General features: G+C 37.1%; 1 protein-coding gene across 1 annotated transcript in view; it reads right to left on the bottom strand.

Annotated features, from left to right (window-relative positions):
* The window catches only part of SEMA3E (semaphorin 3E), a 148547-nt gene that overhangs the window by 19401 nt on the left and 107861 nt on the right, over positions 1-21285 (bottom strand). The window contains exons 5-11 of the mRNA XM_075727810.1: positions 20266-20359; positions 12232-12351; positions 10080-10222; positions 6622-6736; positions 6208-6277; positions 4780-4924; positions 231-453 (exon numbers count right to left, since the gene is read on the bottom strand). Coding sequence (XP_075583925.1) covers positions 231-453; positions 4780-4924; positions 6208-6277; positions 6622-6736; positions 10080-10222; positions 12232-12351; positions 20266-20359 — 910 coding nt within the window. The remainder of the gene's footprint in view (positions 1-230; positions 454-4779; positions 4925-6207; positions 6278-6621; positions 6737-10079; positions 10223-12231; positions 12352-20265; positions 20360-21285) is intronic.

The raw sequence follows: 21285 nt of genomic DNA, 5'->3' as shown, positions 1-21285 counted from the left end.
TTTCCCTGCCATTATTTTTCTATATAATGTTATCAGCACAGTGAAGCACATGCCTAGGGCGACTAACCTCCTCTGTAAGGTGAAGACTGGCACAATCATGCAAAGAATGATCGTTAAAAAGGTATGTTGCATTTATTTTTTTATTTTTGGACTATATACAACTTAATTTTATTCATCCTGGAAGTAAAACCCTATTAAATCAATTGTCTTCCTTGCTTTCTTTAATTTACCTGTGCCAATGAACAAGACGTCATATTGCCCATCTTCAGCTTCCACTCTGTCCACTGCTATTTGTTTAAGATTGTACTTTCCATCTGTCTTAACTAGTATTGGTCTCTTATGAACAGGCTTGATGGGCTGATACATCAGTGGATGACTCCTGGCAAAATGGATAGCTTCATCAGGATAATCTTTAGTCGTAGTGTACAGACCACCATTCACCTTGCTGGCACACTGCAAAAACATAAAACATAGATTATCCTGAAAGTTTGCCAAATAAATTGTCAGAGACGGGTCTTGTTTTCAGGGGTAATGACAAGTCTACAGAAAACCAGAAATAAAAATCAGAAAACCGGGAATAAAAATAGGCACAGAAGACCACAGTAGGAATTGGGACAGTGAATTTTATGCCTTATGAGAGAGTGGATTATTAATCACGAGAAACCAAGAAAGGGAATGTTGAACAGACCCTTGGCACTGTCATGTTTAGAAAGGGAGCACCTTCCTCTCTGGCATACTGAGAGCAGAATAAATAGTGACACTTCTAGATTTTGACAAAAAACGTAGTGCTTATGTCTTCCCCAAATTCATATTGAAGATGTAATCAAAACTGCCATTGATGGAATTAGGAGAAAGGAGTTTCCTATCCCAGCAGAGACACAGCCATGTAAAGTCAGCAGAATACTAATGCTTGAAATCAATCTCTAGTCTTATTACTTTTGATTGCAAAATGTATTACCATAAGAAACTAAGCATACTTAAAAATGATGCCAGCAGCATTCTTGATCTCAGGCACTCTAACAGTATTACATTTGATTCTAATTCCTAACTCACAATGACAGTATTATATATCACAATTTAGCTTGAAATACCAATGTTTGCATTGATCAATCTACTGTTTTGCAAAGCAAATAGACTTTATGTCAATGATTGATTAAAAGAGGCTTACTCCTTTGGTCAAATGTGCAATTAGGGAAAATTTAATGAGTTAAACAGAGAAGTTAATTTTAGGATGACTTGTGGAGGATATAGTGTTCCCTAGCTGAACATAGATTCTGCATTTCCAATTTGCTTCATGATGTCTAATTGAAACCATTTTTGATCAAGCTGGAAATATCTCAGTAACCGTTTACTTTCTCCATATATTCATAAGATAGTGTGGTTTTAAGAAGCATTTCAAGCAAAGCCACAGTAGCAGCCTTTCCCTATTTAAATTGGATTTTTCAATCAATGAAATGAAATAAAATACTCTTTATGTTTACTGGAAACAGTAATTTTAAACTTGTGGTCAACTGTAATTGACAATAACAAACTCCTGCACTTGTCAAGTGGGGCAATGTTTGTTTCCACTTTTTGGGCTTAGCTACAGGAAAGTATTTGTTCGGTGTTGACTTTAAAGTAATTGCCTAATCAACCTAGTGATGGAATTTCACCGGCTGTTTGCAATAAAGAGACAGAGTTGGAGCACAAAGACAGGCTAAGCCTCTGCTGTCCATGCACTGCACAGCATATCAAGTGAATAGGCATTGCCAGGTTCCCTTTGCAAAGTTCTAGCCCTGGAAAGATTTAATAAAAATAATCCTTCACAGGCTTTTCTTTTTTAATTAAATAAAATCAAGTAGTCTAGTAAGGAAACTGTAGATGCAGCTGTCTCTGAAGTCTATCAACACCATTTTTGAGGTAACCGATGTCATTCCCAGAAGCATCACAGCTTAAATGCACTGAAAGAATCAGTAAAACAGGAGCAGAGATTATGGCAGAAGCAGTGCTTCAAGCAGACTTCAGAGAGCAGCGGATTGCAGAGCCTGTCAGAAGCTGTGCGACTCTTAACAGTGGGTTTCTGTTTATTTAGCTTTAAGCTCTACTCTAGTTCCATGTAGACTCCATCTTTACCCATTCAATAGCTAAGATCAAATAGCGCTGACTCTCAGAGATGCCTCGTAGTCGGTTATTTCTGGCCTCTTGTCACTGTCACTCCTGCGATGGGTAAGGTAGCGGGATTCAGCTTATCGATAAGCTTACCTTTTCTTTGGAGTGTGAAACCTAACACTGTGGGCTACAGCCTGAAACATGCTATCTCTTCATGCTACTGGAAAAATGTTGAAAAGACCTCTAAACTGTGCCCTAAATGAGCAGCCAAAAATGAACCATAGTCCTCTGTTAGCTGGCAGAGCCAGCTACTTCAGCTTCTGACGTGCTCTGCAAAATACAGAGACAAACATGATTAAATTGATTAACACCCAGGAAAGACATGGCTCATCAACTGACTTGTTCCATGACACTGGGAAAATTACTTGTGCTCTTCTTTTATATCTGTTTCAGCTCCTATGCCTTGCCTGTTGGGGAGGCTACAATCCATCTAACCCAAATGTAGCCATTCAGAGCCAAGGGAGAGAAACATCGAAAGCGAGTGGAACTTAGGGCAGACTTTCTGTAAATCATTGTCAACTTTGCTGAACTGCTGGCTCAGTGTTCTCTCCTTCTTGCCAAAAAAACACCATTTAATCTTCGGTGCTAGGAGATACCAACGTAATGACTGTAGTCATTAATACTCAATTCATGCCTGTGTTTAATGCTGGTCCGAATAACATATGTGAGGTGTTCTACTGCCTGGAAAAAAAAATGAATACCACTTAAAGAGCCTGGACCATATCATCTTTGTAAAACATGCAGCCATTCTGCAATCCATGCATGGTACTGTCTCATTATTTGGTAAAGCTGCAAAAACTGTAAATTTACTATACAAAATGTCAAATAGAAAACCAATAATTCCTTTGAATTCAACCATTTTGTTCAAAATGTGATAATTTACTTATCTGATTTTGTATCCTGACTCAATACCAATGACTTTGATCTACATCAAACAAACAAAAAAACATTTGGCACTGATGTCAGCAGTGCTCAACTGCTACAGTGATAGCTGATTGGCTAAGATGGTCAAATCATATTCACAATGTTTAAATCCTAAATAATCTCTTTTTTGGAGCATCTACTTCTGCATTTTGACTTATGTCTCTAACCCCAAGAGAAGCAGAGGAAAACATTAATTTAAAGTAAGAGAAGACATGCATTCGAAATCATACTATAAGGAGAAAGACTGTACTGGCATGGGCTAGATAAGCTAATAGGCCTTCTTGCCTCTCATTCCTGCGATTCAGTAATAAATGAACTGTATGCAATGTTTATTTCTGCAAATGATTGCTTTTAATATAAAAGACAATATTGATTCAGTCAGCAAAGGAAAAACAACACTGAAAGTAATGCTTCAGCAACTGTTTATTCCACTGTTAAGCTCAAGAGAGCGGGCCCCTAGCCTGCAAGAAGATGAAGAGGTGAAGTGTGAAAACTGGGGGGGGGGGTTAGCCAAACAGCTGTTAGAAATGTCTTTGCGTCTCACAGAGTCAAAAATCTGCACAACGCTGACATAATAAGGGGAAAACCTTCAGCAAGTGTAAACAAAAGCAGCTTTGCGACAGGTGACAGTTATCATGGGTGGGTAAGTAGTTGTATTCCCAAAAGGTATGGGGTGAAGAAGAAATCCTGGATGTGATGCTGCCCTCGGTTAGCCTGGCGTTGCCTGCTGTGGGGCGCCTGACTTGCAGCAGGAAGGGGAAGGTGCAGGAGGCCCTGGTTGTGCCCCTTCTGTGAGATGCTGCTGGGTCCCTGCAGTGCAAAGGGCATCCTCAAGCCGCACTGACAGGCAGTGAAAGCGGGACCACTCTCCTCACCCCCTGAGCTGGCATGAGAGAGTCTGGGGCTAAGATACTACAGGGACAGAAACGTCAGAAACACCTGAAAAGAGAGTGAAACAGGAAGAGGGTTCGAGATAAAGATTACCTGTGATGTCCTTGAGAAATCAACATAGAAATTAGGAATTCCTGGTAGAAATTAATTACCTGTCTCTAAGTAATGAGTTTGATTTCCTCCAGAATTTCTATTTACCAAATGAAAAATCTAAGTGCCAGACAGGAACAACTCTCTATATGACAACACCTGTATAGTTGCACAGTATGCTACAATAGTTGCCAGATTAATTGCATTTTCACAGTATGTCTTGTTTCTTTTCTTCACTTAATGTCCATTAAAAAAAAAAAAGACATTTGTAAAGAAACTTGTGTGAAAATTAGCGAAAAGCGTGAGTGATTTTGCTGAGTTTGGTTCTTTGAAATGTTGTTTTAATATTTCTATATTCTTTGTAAAGGGTACAGAACAAGAACATTAATAAGCTCAGGAACCTCTTTTGAGGGTAATAAAACCTCATTCTGATGTCTGAAAGCATCCTTAACACAAGGTTGCTAAATTCCAGTCCCAACAGGATTTTGAAAAAAAACTTATATACTTAATTCCACTATTTTCCTTTGAGAAATGCATGGTTCTAGTACTTGATTAAACTTATTGCTGAGCCGTTCCACACTTTTCCAGAAATGCTAGAGTACGTATATATTCAAATAAATATATCCTGGACTGTGAAGTCAGGAAGATCTGTACATTAGCAGCAGTCTGCTTTTTCTTCCCAACTTCACTTACATAGCAAAGCAATGGAAAACAGATTGTACTTACTGAACCAGGTCTAGGATAAGGTACTTTTCCTTCATACAGAGCCCAGTGGTATTCAGGTCCTTCTTTATGAGCATATGGTCCATTGAAAGCTGCTCGGACACTTGCCATGTGGTAAACACATATAGCATATCCTCTAAATATATTGCTATGAAGTAAAATTCAAAGACATTATTAAAGCAGTATATCACATTCTGTACTTATAATACTAGTATTATTGTGTAATTAAAAATTACATTGCAACCGTGTTCAGGGGAAAAAAACACTTATTTTTTCCTATATGCTTTTCTTATAACTGCTGTGTTGAATATTCTTTACAAAGTCTTTAATGTATTTTTATTTATAACATTTCTCTGAGGAAGCTCTGTGTTGTTATCCCAAAATTTGTAGGTGGTGAACACAGGCTTGCTTATAAATACAGAGGAAGTGCAGTGAAGTGAACTCAGGTTTTATATGTCTTTGATTAGTGACTTAAACAGTTAACCATTTTTCTTCTCTAAGATTTTTCCTGTTGTTACTTTGGAAAGATGGGAATCATCCAATGCTGACTGAAATGAACAGAACTCTTTTTATATTGAGCGGGAATGTTGGTTGGTGTTATTAGTTAGATCACCAAGATCACTCTGTGTAGATCAATCCACATAAAAGTATCTTTTTTACTTTTAAATTTTATTCACTTAGTTCTGGAGAAGCAATTCATTATTTTTTAAAGAAGCATCAGTGCTCTCTACAAAGAAATTATCTCCAGAAGGTGATCCAGATCATTGTAATTAGGTGCCCACCATTCTCTACTGGCATAGGGAGCCAGTAGGAAATGCTAGGTGCCTGCATCCCTGCAGGACCAGATTTGCCTTGCCTTATTAAAAAAAAAAAAAAAAAAAAAAAAAAAATCAGGAAAGAGAAATAGAGGCAAAAGCACAGCTGCTCTTCTCTACCAGTTACATCCTAAACTAACAGTTGGATCTCCAAGAATCAAGTACTACGTGCTTGAGCTTGAAGTAGGTTGCAGTAGAAAAGGAGGCCACCAGCAACATCACAGCTGACGATTTAGGCTTCGCTAAGAAGTTAGTAGGAATTTAAGCTGCTATCTACTTAAACTTGAATTACAGTGGAGTTCTTAAAGGAAGACAGATGACTCTGATAGGCTGCTCTTATAAGCATTCAGGAGTGCATATACTTTGACACTAGGAAATTTTCAAGCAGAGAAACATTTAAGTAAATTATGATCCAGTATCTGACTCAATGAGACTTCAAGCCCCTGAGTGTCATAGAGCAGTTTTTACGTTAACAAGGAAGCCCACTGTGAACAGAACAGGGATGAAACTGTTTACTATATATTTGCTAAGGGATATTTATCACGCAGCTTCTATCTCTTCAGTAGGCTGTTCAAACGTTCCTCTGTTGTGGCTATTATTTCTTCTAGTTGTTTACCTTGTAGTGTTGAAGAGGCCAAATATCACTGGATTTTTGTTATCACGAGTTTGCAGCAAAAACACATCCTCTGTAAAATTTAAATGCAATGTTATTGATAGTAAACTACTTTTCTCAGCCCCAAAAGAGAAACTTCATTGCTTGTTAATTGCTTGTAATCCTATTTTACTCATATATACTACACAATTTTTTGCAGATTTTAAAAGCCATCTTTAGAAATAATGCAATAAGTAAAGGCATAATTGATGATAGTCAACTCCATATGTATAGAACTTCATATACATTGGAAACAAAATGCTAACAACCATTCCCTGTTAATGAATAAAAGTACAATATTTGACAGTAAGATGTGTTATCATGAAAGCATATTTTTTGTATGATGGTTTTAAGTTTGTTGCAGTCTAGGATATTTACCTAATTCATCAAAATGTGTATCAATTCCGTTTCTCCCAGGCACAGAGCACACTAGCCTGGTTTTGAGGAAAGTGCTCCATTTATTCACGAGCATTCGCTGGCCTCCCATATCATTCTGCGTAGAAAGAAACAAATGCTGGTGGTAATTTGAATGAGTAAGTCTAGAAGCACAAACATCTCTGCTGAATTAGCTGCTCATTGTATCTTTTAATGCCAAAAGCATGCACTTTCAAACCACATGTCTATTACCAGTATTATTTCTCTGGAGTCAGTTTTCAAGTAGGATTGCACTGATCAAGTCCAGGTCTCATTAAGAGCTGTGGGTTTATAAGATTTTTTTAAATTCTGTACTGCATCCACGGATAGTTTTAACTATACAGCTGTTGTAAAGCTTTTTTATTTCTCATTTTTGTTAACTGGACGTACTGAGTATATTAGCAAAGTTTAGCTTTGTTTTAGGAGCTCAGTGCAGGGTTAGGTCAACACATTTGGAAACTGAAGCCCTGAATCTATCGATAGAGCTGGTACAGCTGGGGCACGACTGAGGCAAGGGTCTACATGGTGTTCTAATAATTTCTCAACAACTTCAAATCATTCCTGCTTTGCTATGACTGTCTCACCTTTTTCTTACTATTGAGACTGTCAGACTGTCAAGAAAGGGGGCATTTAGTACTATTTAGTAATGAAGTTCTGTAACCTTTGGGTAGCATCCTCCAAGCTATGACCTTATGTTCAGGTAGACTGTGTAACTGACTGTTGAAGGCTCTGTATTAGGCTTGCAAAACTCCTCTCACAACTTCATTCTAAACTACTGAAGTTAATTGATTTCCCCAGCTTTACACTGAGATCTTACAACAACAGAGATGTGTTTTCCTCAGAAAAGTAGAAATATAAGGAATAGGTACATCTGTGTTGCAAAACCTATTACAGCTCAGATGAAAACATAAAAGCTGGAAAAAAAAGCCAGCTCTTGAATCACCAGCTAGCTATTTTTTTTTATTCATTAAATCAGATTTTAATTATGGCATACGGATGTGAATTTTATGTCCAGGTGATAAAGTGTTTGGAGTTTTGGACGAGTGGAAGAGAAATGTGGGATTTTGGTTTAAACCATGGCTAGAGATAAGACATTTAGGTGTATATTTCAGACTAAAGGGAACTATTAAAATAATCTATTCAGACATCTACCAGAACATAGGCCAAAGAATTCTACTTCAGATCTTGATGCAGGCTTGAATTCAGAAAGTGAACTGGCTTTGTGAACATTGATGTCTTAGTCTGCAATTTGGTATTTTGGATACTTCAGACATTTTAAGTTATACGTGAATACTCCTGAAGAAATTTTAATAGATAGGATGCTGGTGACCATATGTGACGTATACTATACATTGAGGTGACAGAAGATTTTTAACTTGTATCTTGCTTTTTGCCCAGTACTTTTTGGAATGTATGCCCTACAGTTAGGAGGGAAGAATGCAATTTTTTTCAGAAACAAAATCAGATGCTAAGAAATAAACTTCTCATTCCTTCCTTTAATCAAGCAGATGTAGTCCCAATGGGAATGGGAGAGCTCCTCTCATCAGCCTTACCATAGTTCAATTAATAGAAAAGGAATACACCCAAACTTCATCAATTGTTCAGAGAGGACCAGTTACAGGCAGCTTAATCTGGGAGATCACATGTTAACAGTTCTCCTCTCCAGTGACTCCCTGAGGTCTCTTTCCTGCATGTGGGGCCAGGGAGCCAAAAAGAGATAAGATCAACACACCAGGAAAGCAGCCTGAGCGGGAAATGGATAGTCACTGTCCTGGTTTCGGCTGGGATAGAGTTAATTTTCTTCCTAGCAGCAGGCATAGTGCTGTGTTTTGGATTTAGTAGGAGAAGAATGTTGATAACAGGCTGATGTTTTTAGTTGTTGCTGAGTACTGCTTATGCTAGTCAAGGACTTTTTCAGCTTCCCATGCTCTGCCAGGCGCACAAGAAACTGGGAGGGGGCACAGCCAGAATAGTTGATCCAAACTGGCCAAAGGGCTATTCCATACCATATGACGTCATGCTCAGTATAGAAACTGGGGGGGGTTGGCTGGGGAGCGCGATCGCTGCTCGGGAACTGTCTGGGTATCGGTCGGCGGGTGGTGAGCAATTGCATTGTGCATCACTTGCTTCGTGTATCATTATTATTATTATTATTATTATTATACTGTTACTATTAGCATTACTATTTTACTTTATTTCAATTATTAAACTGTTCTTATCTCAGCCCAGGAGTGTTTCTCACTCTTACTCCTCCAATTCTCTCCCCCATCCCATCGGGGTAGGGGGAGTGAGCGAGCGGCTGCGTGGTGCTTAGTTGCTGGCTGGGGCTAAACCACGACAGTCACGCAGGGCAGTGGAGGGAAGCAAGCTCTCTCCTCATGACTTTTCTGCTCCTTCTGGTAAACCTTATGCCTGGCTGCAATAATAATTTCCTGGGCAATTCAATCCTTTGTTCTAGTTTCCTATCTGCACAGTTTTCCTTAGTTGTTGAGAAGAAGAATGATAGATGAAATGAAAACAGTTATAAAACACTCCATAGATGGTTGACATTGCACCTCTCCTATCGTTCATGCATCAGGAAGAGGTTTTCAAAATTTACAGAATCACAGAATAATTGAATTTAGCAGGGACCTCTGGAGATCGTCTAGGCCAACTGCCTTGCTCAAAGTAAGTTGCTTTAAGCAAGTTGCTCAGCAAATTGCTCAGACCCGTGCCCAGTTGGGTTTTGAATGTCTTCAAGGATGGAGACTCTGGGCAACCTGTGTCAGTGTTCAATGACCCTGGCAGTAAAAAAAAAGTCTTCTCATGTTCAGATAGAATTTCATGTGTTTCAATCCATGGCAATGGCCTCTTGTCCTGTCCATCTGGCTACAAAACCCAGCTGTCTGATAGGATAGCCATCCGTCCCCCACAAATGCAGGAGAGTTAAGTCTCCTTCTTGCTGACAGAATAAGAAGGCGAGAGGGAACGTCAGAGAGGACTGGTATCTGGGCTGGTCCTGTCAGCAGGAATGTGAGGGGGCATCATTTTATGTCAGCTGTCAGAGCTGCAAGAGACACTGGACCTGCAGCCAATACTGACAGCGCTGGAGACTCGATCTGAACTGGGAATATGGATAGTAAAAGAGTCCTGTGGACAACTGCTATTACTGTTACTACATATCAGCACAAAGAGAGATGGAGATGAATAATAGGATTTCTGAACTTTACCCTCCTCTCTCGGCAAAATTCGGCTTCAAGCCCAGATTTCAGATAGCTTTTGAATTTTCTAATGCTTGAGGCTGTTTAGATGTAGGGTTTTCATTCAGACTTATAACTTACTCTTACATACATTAACAGATGCCATATTTGCCTGGGGCAGAAAGACCAAAGAAAGAAGCATGCTTTTTTTCATTTAGCTGAGGAATCAGAAAAGGATCTTACCGCACATACGCGTCCCAATCTGGTATATATGGCATGAGTATTTGTCTCGGCCTCTAATGCTTTTTCAGTAAAGAAGAAATATACTTTGTTATCATCATGGTCTTCATTGTCGGGAATCATGTAAGAGCCAACGAATTTTGGTTCTTTAAAAAAAAACAAAAATGAACTAAATTCAAGTTTATTAAAACATTCTCTTATTTCTTCAATCCTTAAAATCAGCTGGTAGCAGAGAAAAAAAAAAAAATTAAAGAATCAGGGGATTGTCAGTCAGAGCACTACCTAAGGGGAATAGGGTGATAGAAATAATTTTTGTGGGTGGGTATCTATAGAACATGTGGAATACATTAATGTAAAATTATTTTTATAGCTCAAATTCACAAATCAATATTCCTTTTTATGTGTGCAAGAAAAAGACCTTTTTCCAGTCCCATTTCTGGGGTTTATATATTTTAATTTGGATTAGGCTAAAACCTGGCACTAATATTCACATAAGATTCTCTGATCCCATACAAACCAGTTGCAGGAATGTCAGCTTCGGACAAACAGACTGTTAGATAAACAAAAAGCTCTGGTAATTCAGCTAATAGATGTTATATGAACATCTTCATAGATAGAAGATACATTGTGTATCTTTGTCATGAAATAAAAACCTTCTCAATTTTTCCTGGTTTGATATTTTGCTGTGAAGTTGAAACCTAAGTTCAGACTTCAGTCCATGACTATATACCTTTTAACCCCCACATCAAGCAAAGCTGTGAATGATTTCACCTCACTGAATTGTAGCAAAGTTTTTACAAGTTCTTTAAATGAGAACGTCATTCATATAATTAGTATGATTTCTTAAGAAGCAGTGGGTAATGTAAATATTTTCTAAATTCCTGTTCCCTATGAAAACAGTCATTGCATTTTAAGACATTGATAAAGCATTTGCTAATTTTCTGAAGTGTTTTTAATATGCGTATAAAAATATTCCCCTTCTGCAAATTTAAATTTCAAGTACAGACAAAACAAAAAGCAAAGTTTGAGGCCATCATTTAGAGACTTCTGTATTAAAATAATGAAATCTTCTAGAGAGAAGAGAAACTTCACTTGCATATTGTGAACATCCACCTGATTGTTGTTACCCATATATAGCCAGTCTAAACACTCAGTTCAGCAAAGCTCTAAGCATTGGACTTAAAGCATATCTAAGCATGTTCTAAATGTAGTTTTTAAAAAAAATGAATTTAATTCAAGTTTGAGGTCAGATTAATGTAGGAAGAAGTATGCAGCAGAACTATTTTCTCTATTCTGATTTGGGAGAAAACTACCTTGAAATTTGAGAGAAAAAAACTTCTATGTCGTTTCACTGAAAAGATGATGCTCACCATATGAATCACCATAAAAGCCAATTATTGACTCTCCTTGACAAACATTAGCAGTAATTATATCACTGTTATGATGAAATATTGCAATACTTTTGGAGCAAAAGAAATCAAGATTCTGACTCTCCATTTCACAGAAATTTCAACACTTTGAAATTCAGTTACATTTCACATTGAAGAGTATGAAACAATTTCTAAATTTCCCAGCACGTGATTTTTCTCAATATTTTTCTTGTGGAATATTTTAATTTTCTTGTTTAAGTTTATCTGCTTTAACTTTTTATTTCGTTTAACTGTATGATCATTGTATGTTTATTATTTTGCATTATTGCATGACATCTCCTTACTACATGACTTGGCAAAGATTGAGTCGTTTTATTGCAACATAAAGACAAAATGCTCTAATCTAGAAAAAAGAGTACGGTGTTCTAATTAGAAGCTCCCATTAATTAATTAGAGAATTTTAAAATATTATTTTAATCATAGCTGGCATATCATGACATGGTATAGAATATAAGTTAAAAGCAATTTTAAAAGTGAAAAATGAAGGACTTAAAAGTTCCACTTGTTACATTCAATATGTAGTCAAAGTAAAGATTTCAGTATGTTCACCCTGGCAGGAGGTTAATGAAAAATTTCCTGGAAAAAAAGATAGTTTAAACAAATTCATCTCTAAATGGATATACCTATTCATGAACAATATAATTTTAATTTCTGGTTAAACAGAAATTCTCTAGTCATCCAAAACTCCTCTGGTTCCAAGTTCTTCCTTCTCCTTCTTCCCATACCTTTCAACAGGCGTTCACTATCAGGTTCGGTTCGGAGATGGGCCATGCGATTCATGGTGCGAAATAGAGCAGCATCTCTTCCCCAGTAGTCACTGTAGAGACCAGTAAAAAGTTCACCACCTGCAGACCATAGATTAAAAAACCAAAACAAAACAAATTAGTAATGCTCTATTTATTAATTTCATTGCATATGATAGGAACTTCATTATAAACATGGCTCATTAATATTTGCTCAAATTCAGGTATGAAGGTGAGTCAGTGAGTTACATATAGTCTAAAGAGCATATGGGCATTGTTCTTATCAGCACTGCAACCTTTACAGCTGGAACAGCATGAGGACAAGAATTTTAAATTTCATTCATGGGCTTGGCCTCATTTTCAAAACTGACTTTATGATTTTGGGATAGATTCACACACAAAACATGAAGGCATTAAATTAACATCTAACTACACCTGCCACAATAACATCTGCCACATCAGACATCTAAGTTCAAAGATCTCACTGTCATTCAGTTAGTGCCTGGTCCTAGAGACACCAACCCTTTGTCAGCACCTAAATTTTCACCAGTGCACAGACTCTCACCAGTGGTTTGCTTCTGAGCTCTTCCAGACATGCCCTGGTCTTGCTAATGAGAAGCAATGAATTGCTCAGCCCCAGAACTGGAAGAGATGTGTTGGGTTTAGGGGGAGCCAGAAATAACAGGTGCCAGAAAATGGGATGAAAATGCAGCACCAGGTTTCAGAGGATGCAGTGCTAAGGAAAAGAATAGTGATAGCTACACCAAACCACTGATTTGGGCAACACTGCATGGATACAGCTCAAGGCTAAACCATGCTTAAATCCACAGATCAGACCTCAAACAGGGAGGTGTTTCCTGAGCATAGTTATCAGATTTGGCTCTGTGCAAAACATGGCTGAATAAAAGATTAATTGAAGAAGCACATGCCGAAAACAATGGTGGGCTGGATGCAGTTATCTCCCCAGCTGGAGAGATAAGAAGCAGTACCTGCTACCTTAGAAGTGATTTCTATAAACAAGAACTTGTTTTATTAGGCTGAGGGAGTTTTCCAGTCTAACTACAGCTTAGATGTAACTTGCTGGCTGGGGGAGCTTAGGTGTTCAGTGGACAGAGAAAAAGAGCCTATTTTCCTCTGGTCTAGCAATAACTTGTTTTCATATCTTAAAATATTCACCAGAGTATGGACAGAATCTGAGATCTCATCCATGCTGCACAAATGGTGATGACTATTTCCTGAAAAATTTATGGGAGCAGAAATTGGGTCTCATTTTCAAAGGGCTTAGGTGGCATTCATAAATTATGCAAACATAGGAAAATATTAGAAATAACATGCTGATTCCCAGTAAGTTTTCACAATCTATATGTAGTTGGGTACAACTGAATCACACATATGTACGAAAATCCAGCCTAACTCTACCTGACCCATCTAAAACTGTGATATTGGATATATTTTACTTTGCAAAATACCAGCAATAATTCTACCTTTTAGTTATGCATGGGCAGAATTCCCTTTAACTGACCAAGCATTAAGAATAATATACTTCATATCCTTGTGGACTTAGATTAGAAATTTCTTCGTCCCAATTTAAAAAGCAGGCAGTTATTGTCACTAGGTGGCAACCTTATGCTAGAAAATAGTGCAGCAGGAATTAAACTGCACAAGAAGAGGGAAATAAATTATTTCCAATTCATGGCTAATCTGAGTGGAGGTTTCAGTGGCATGGCTTCCTACCTCCTAATCAAAATAAGCATGACTGATCCATTCAAATAAAATTTATATGGCATTTATAAAGGATAATAGCAAAAGCAAGAATTTTGCTTGTTGGTCTCCCTCAAAGTGTGAATTTTGCTTCTCTTAAGAGATACATATTAATTGAATGGTACTGTAAGTCTGAATAATGGTTCTGAAAAGTTTATAGTTTGGCACCTGGGGTGGGTTCAGAAACCTCTGCTAATTTGGAGCTGAGCATAATTTCGCCTTGGTTTTCACCATATAGAGAATAGATATTGCCTTGTAAAATACATGGTCATAATCTAGTGCAAAATATTGGCAAGAAAAATTAAAAGTAAGTATAAATTATAACATCAGTAGAAGTTAATGTTGCCCAAAACTAATAGAGAGTTTTATTTTTTATACAACACAGAGCTGCTTAAACAACAGAATTTGCCGGTGTCTGAATAACGTTCCAAACAAGCTTCACAACCCTAATTAATGAGTTACATTAGTCATAAATCCCCCTTTAAGATTTCCATTGGAAAATATCTCAGAATGGATGGTTTGTTTTTTTAGTGTTGGGTTGTTTTTTTTTTTTTTAATTATGGAGATGTGTAATACAAAACATGATGCTTTTGTCCTTTCAACACCGTAGTGAATCTTGGAAAATGCATCAGCGCAGGGTAAATGATTTGTTGTGTATTGCTAGTGATCAGGATTGACATTTATAAGTCCAGATGCTCAGAAGTTTGGATATGAAGCCTATTCCTTCTCTTTGACATAGGTATAAAATGTTAGCATATGTAACTAACCTGATGGTACGGCATTCTACCATGTACCAAGGAAGTTATCACTGATTTTATCCGTGAGATCCTGGGGGAAGAAAATGGAAGTTCCAGTCTTGGATAGATATTCTCCCATGAAAGGTATTGCCCAGATACAGAAATTAAATCTGGTTTTTACCTTGAAGTGTTACTAAACTAAACATAAGACAAGTAGCAAATGTGAGCAGTCAGGTCACCTCGCCTGTGGTGAGGAAAGCAATGAGACTGATGAGTGTGACTGGCAAAGACCTCAGCACAAGAATATTCACCATAATTCTGAGATCTTTTGCACTGTTGACATTAAGAGGATATTCTCTTTTCCTCTTCAGTAGTCTTTTGTACCTCCTTTAAATCCTTGTTATAAATTTTGAACACTGCTAGGTTTTTACAGGTGCTGACTAATTCTAGATTTAGACACAACCTGAGGTTCAGGTTTGAAAAATCCTGGGAAGATTTCTACTCTTTTCTTCTCCATTCAAAAGCTACTATTACATATCAACATAACAACTCACTTCTGTCTTGGTTGCAGGGTTTTATACTGCTGCACATTACACCAATAAACCAGCATCTTCCAGTGAAGATCAACTGAGCAATTTCACAGATCTTCACAACTCCTCCCCTCTTCCAGTTTAATCTCAGCTTCACATGTATTTGACAAATTACTTGATAAAATTTAAGTTTTAACACAGTGTCCTGGTTTCAGCTGCGATAGAGTTAATTTTCTTCCTAGTAGCTGGCATAGTGCTGTGTTTTGGATTTAGTAGAGAAGAATGTTGATAACACACTGATGTTTTAGTTGTTGCTAAGTATTGCTTATGCTAGTCAAGGACTTTTCAGTTTCCCATGCTCTGCCAGGTGCACAAAAAACTGGGAGGGAGCGTAGCCAGGACAGTTGACCCAAACTGGCCAAAGGGCTATTCCATACCATATGACGTCGTGCTCAGTATAGAAACTGGGGGGGGGTTCGCTTGGGGGCAGTGATCGCTGCTCGGGAACTGGCTGGGCATCGGTCGGCAGGTGGTGAGCAATTGCATTGTGCATCACTTGCTTTGTATATTATTATTACTGTAATTATTATATTGTTATTATTATCATTACTATTTTTCTTTTTTCAGTTATTAAACTGTTCTTAAATCAACCCAGGAGTTTTTCTCACTCTTACTCCTCCGACCCTCTCCCCCATCCCATCGGGGTAGGGGGAGTGAGCGAGCGGCTGCGTGGTGCTTAGTTGCTGGCTGGGGCTAAACCATGACACACGGCCTAGTTAATCCTGCTAAAACAAGAATGGAAACTTTCTTCTTTCCTTATTTAAAAAAAACAACCAAACAAAAATCCCATGGACCTCAAAAAAGAGTTTTAGCTCAAGTGATACATGCATACTTTTTATCTAGCATTCTTTTCAAGCAAATAAATACCTCAAAGTTCAATTGGAACCACTTAAAAGCTACCTTTATTTTTTGCCCTTTTCTCAGAGCAAAATATTAACAAAACCAAATACAAACTTTTTATTCTAAACCCAAGAATTCCTAGATGACAACCCTTAAAGTAAATCAGATTGAAGCATGTGATTTAATTTTAAAACTTAATATTTACAAGGGATTTCTATAAGTAGGCAGCTTCCACCTTGGAAGTGGTTTTCCTTTTTGTTATTGGCATGTTTTGTGTACCTGCTTCAAATTGGAAGGTAACACAAACATAAGCTATTGTTCATCAGTAGTCCTTTTTGTGTAAAAATCCCCATATCACTTTCTACAAAGTGGACAAGTTCTGTTATGGATAGAAGAGTAGAATGTAATGAGTGGAGCACAAGCAGAACCATTGATGCATTTCTTTGACTGTCAGCCAGTTATTACTCAAATGACAGCTAAAATCAGAAAACCAATTCACATTTTTAGCAAGTGATATTTTTCACAGTAGGAAAAAACCAAATTTTAAAGAAATTGGCTTTTGCTTAGCTGGTAAACTTCCTCTGTATGTTTGTATTTTCTGTCTGTCACTCAAGTATTGTGTATTCTTCTTTGAGAGAAAATGTCTTTATTTTAGTTCATTCTCTAGAGTAAAAGAAAAGACACAAATACATGGAACTGTTTTAAAACTGTAAAAACAGAAAATGGAATGGATTCCCTGGGTAGAAAAACATATTCCAATGTAGTTTAGGTTTTTCACCACTTGCTTGTGATATATTGTAGGTAACAAAACATAGACATAAACTAATTTCTCAGCTTTCAAGAGCTAGTGTGGTCTAAGTTAATCAGTGTGCATGATCTGATATCAAAAATAGTTTTGGCTATTGAAAGCAGATGGGAGAGTTCACTAGAAATAGAAGTCCAAAAGTTTTATATGCTGTTTATCTAAAGATATACATTTTATTCAGCCTGTCTGCCATCCAGCATCTATTCTGTTTCCTGATGCTGACAATAAATTGCTAAAAGTTAATTGTTCATAAACTAAGGAATTAATCACAAGCTACTTTACCACTGGGTCATATAACCTGTAATAAAACTTACGACAGCATGGATATTTAGTTTTAAAGCCAAGTCACGAACTATTGTTTTCTTGAAGTGGGTATTTTAACTGATGTGTTGAAATACATGAAGAGATACAGAACAAGAGATTCTCTTTCTTCCTCCATTAATCAAGCAAAATCTGGTTCTAATTAGTGATGATGCAAATGATCTTTCAAGATCAAGATTTTAAGAGCTTATAAACTTTTATCAGAGCTATGTAAAGTCTCCTTGTTAGTCTAATCTTCACTGTTAGTCAATAGCCACACTGGTGTAGGCTGCTGTGTTAATGTGAGTTGAGAGGTGGAAGCAAGTTTTGAATTGTTTAGTTAGGAAGAAGAGGATGCTGGGGTGTGAAACCCTTTGCTAACAGGTTTGCATAAAACCTTTTCAAGGACGTGCACATTGGCTGAACCTATGTGGGGGAATAGAGGCAACCCTGGGGTGCAGCCTCCAAGGGCACGCTGGCTCCATACCAGGAGTGGATTTCACTTTCTAAGAAAACTGGAGTGCATGAAGAAGAAGGAAACCTCCAAGCATTGGAGGAAAGACTGGAAGACCAGTCCTGGAGGGTGCGTGGTGTAGTTGTCATTTCCTCTCATGGGGTCATGGCCACCATGAGCTGGAATCAGGGCTCAGATGAATGAAGAAGCATCCCTTCCTTCAGAGTGCACTTGGCATTAGAGGTCTCAGTCTCATTTTTAAATGTTAATTAAAAGATTCTTTAATATTCAGCATGTTTGCATCTATGTCTTCCACCCTTTTCAAATGAATACCTACAGAAATAAAGGATATAATTCTGAAGCCTAAGGAGAAGCATTAATTCTGTTTATTCTGTATGCTGTGTGTCTCTGGTTAGTAGGTGTTAGTAGAATATCATAGAATACATGGAAATACAAACTTCTTTACGATATTTTTCCTAAGTGTTGGTAGTGTTTAATACCAATAGTATAAAAAGTATAAAACTGTAAATAAAATAATAAACTCTCTGAAGAATTTTGTTATGCTTTTAAAATATCATTCTATGATCACTTGAAGTTATAGAATTCCCAATGGAGGCCTAGAAAAACAGCCTTTAAATACCTTTCTCAGGTCATATTAGTTTTGATGAAAGGGTAAAATTTGGTCTGTTTTTTGGTGTTTTATCAGTGATATGATAAAAATGTATTATTTTGTCCCCTTAATCTTGCCACATTACAGAATTGTTAGCTTTGTGAGATCGATTTTATAAGTCTTTGTCAGTGGATGTCCAAGACTCTGATCAACATTTGTCAGGGAAGGGCTTATTTAATGGATTTCTCTTTCAGATAAAACTGAGGATCCATAGGACCTCCTATAATCCAGGCAAACTAATGAATAGGCTAGAAACACAAGGACTAACCACTACTCTTGTAGTGCTCAGTGGGACAATCTGGCTTCCATTTAAGCAAATAAAATTCACATTGATCTCACAGTAGGAACATGATCAGGTTAATTTATTTACTTAGGTCTGTCTGAGGAAAGGTTGAGAAGGACTTCAAGATTAGACCATTAGGTTTCAGGCCTACAGCAAATTCCATGGGATGAGTCTTTTTTCCCAGGCTGAGCTAAGACTGGAATCTGTTAAAAACTGTAGAAACAATTTAGAAATAAGGGTGGAAGAAAAGCGTAACAATCTGTGCTTCATGGATTTTGGAAGGTCAGTTAAAATACAGCTTTTTCTGATTCTTTCATGACTTCTTCACCCACTAACTCTTAAGAATTTGAGCTGTAATTTTTTTTTTTTTTTTAAATGGGAATGAATAATGTTTTGATGAATTACTGCAGTTTGGAAGATTTGGCATTACTGGTGAAGATTCTTCTTGTAAGTAATTTGTTAATGTAAAGGAACAAATAAACCTAGCATGTAAAAATACATCTGTCACTCATGACAAATACCATGGGTGAGCTATATCATTGTAGTTAATAATCAGAGACTTTAGATGTCTGATTTCAAGATATGAAGTCAAATGTAAATATCAATGGGCCCTAAAATCCTCTAAATATTTTATTCCTGAAAAGTTGAAAATTTATTTGATCTTTAGCATCTTTTTTCTAGCTTTTTCTTTTAATGACTATTCTTTTTGAATGCTCAGTTTTCATCTTATTTATATTTTCTAAACCCAGAAATCACTGTGTTACTCCCTAAGTGCATCTAGCTTTCACCCTTTACCTGCTGTTCCAGTCTATTTCTAGTCAATGTACTATAATATTGCCAACACTGTGTTTGCTTGATCTCACAAAATGCTTTCAGGAAAACATTATAGAGGAAAAAACATATGGTTTGCTATACTACAACTTTGAAGGTCCCAGCCCTGCCGTGATATACTTACCATCAAGGCACAGAAGAGCACTATCTCAGCACAGCTTTCTGGCACTGCAGAACTTAGAATGAATTCTATTTTTATAACTGTTGAGTATAAGATCAACTCTCCTAGCACAGAATCACCAGTTTTGGATAGTTTTGTTAGAAGGCAGCATTGAAAAAAATCTATTTTGATCTCAAAAGCTGTAAGTTATATAAACATTAAATGCTTGATATAGAAACAGTTGAATTCAGATTTTTACAAGATACTTGTTACTCAGATTACTCTATCTCACTAGATGAAAAATAGTAAATTTTATGTATTTGTCTCAGTGGTGTAAAAGTCTAAGCTAGACATATTGCTTTGCTCTGAAGGAAAGCAGGAAATAATTGTTTGCAAAATTACACAACAATCATTTACCTCTTCAGGATGGCACATGTCATATAACATCTGCTCACTTCAGTGAGACACCCTTGGTGGAGTTAATGCTGCCTGGGATGTCATATTAATGTGGGCAGCACCACGAGGATTAAGTCTGACATGTGGAAGGTTGTAGTGGAAGACTGACAACACTTCGGTGTGCTGAAGAAAGAGACTCAGGATGACAGATTGACAGGACCATGAAGCTTGTGACATACAGATCATTACCAATTAAGATGGAGGTGAAGGAAGAACTGGGGTCAAAAGGGCACCTGCCTCGTCCTCTCTCAAATTTGTGTGATTCCAGTTGAAACAGATGATCCTTTAAAAAAAAAAATCACAGAAAACAGCATAAACCCTACAGCAAAGAAAAGAGACCTTAGAGATGAGCTTTAACTTTGTTACACCTTTGAAATGGATTGACTTCATTAGGGAAAAAACACAATTACGGTTGCTCACTGATGTACTAGTAAAAATTCTCTGGGTTTCTACAAATCATCTTTGTGTGTGCACTGCCCAAAAAGAATCAGTAAAATATGCACTAAAATTGCACTTGTTTCATTTCTGTGGGAGTAGGGAGTGAAGATTCCTCTATCTTTTTCCAAATTGTCTAAACATTAAATAGATATCTAGCTATGGAATGTATTTTCCCTCTTTAAACATTTTTTTCCAGTAGTTCTTAAATATATCATGCTGTGTTATCTCCTCTTGGTAGCTTTGAGATGTTTATATCTCTTCTTCATAAAAGTATGTTCAGGAATGAATCCCCAATTATGGTTTTCAGAGCAGATGCGATTTCTGCAGTGCATTTAACAGAATATCAGTATAAAAAGAATATTGACAACTTAGTTTAATTTGTCTGTGTAAGGCTTTAAAGGCTGAGGAAGAATTTACAATTTAAATTTTCATTTGCAATGCTACATTTGTTCCAACTTTCTCAAAAAAGCCCATTAATGTCTGGTTAAAATATCAAGTGAGAGCATAGTACTTTTTAAAGTTATATATTAACAAAAAAGCATACAACAAAACATGGGGGTGGGGGAGAATAAAAGGGCAAAATGAGAGAAAGCTATGAAAGCTTGATAAAAAATATGCCATCCAGCCATCGAGTGTGTGACTAGTAGACATTTAAATAGTCTAGCAGTTCCAGTTCTGTGTAATAGTTTTATTCAAGTCTACTGAAATGCAGATTATATCAACATATTGGATAAATGCAACTTACCTGTTCAGTAAACTAATCACAGGTTC

Source organism: Pelecanus crispus, chromosome 1, assembly GCF_030463565.1.
Source record: "Pelecanus crispus isolate bPelCri1 chromosome 1, bPelCri1.pri, whole genome shotgun sequence".
Taxonomy (NCBI): Eukaryota; Metazoa; Chordata; class Aves; order Pelecaniformes; family Pelecanidae; genus Pelecanus; species Pelecanus crispus.
The sequence above is the reverse complement of the archived record's forward strand: the minus strand, read 5'-3'. Positions and strand labels throughout refer to the sequence as shown.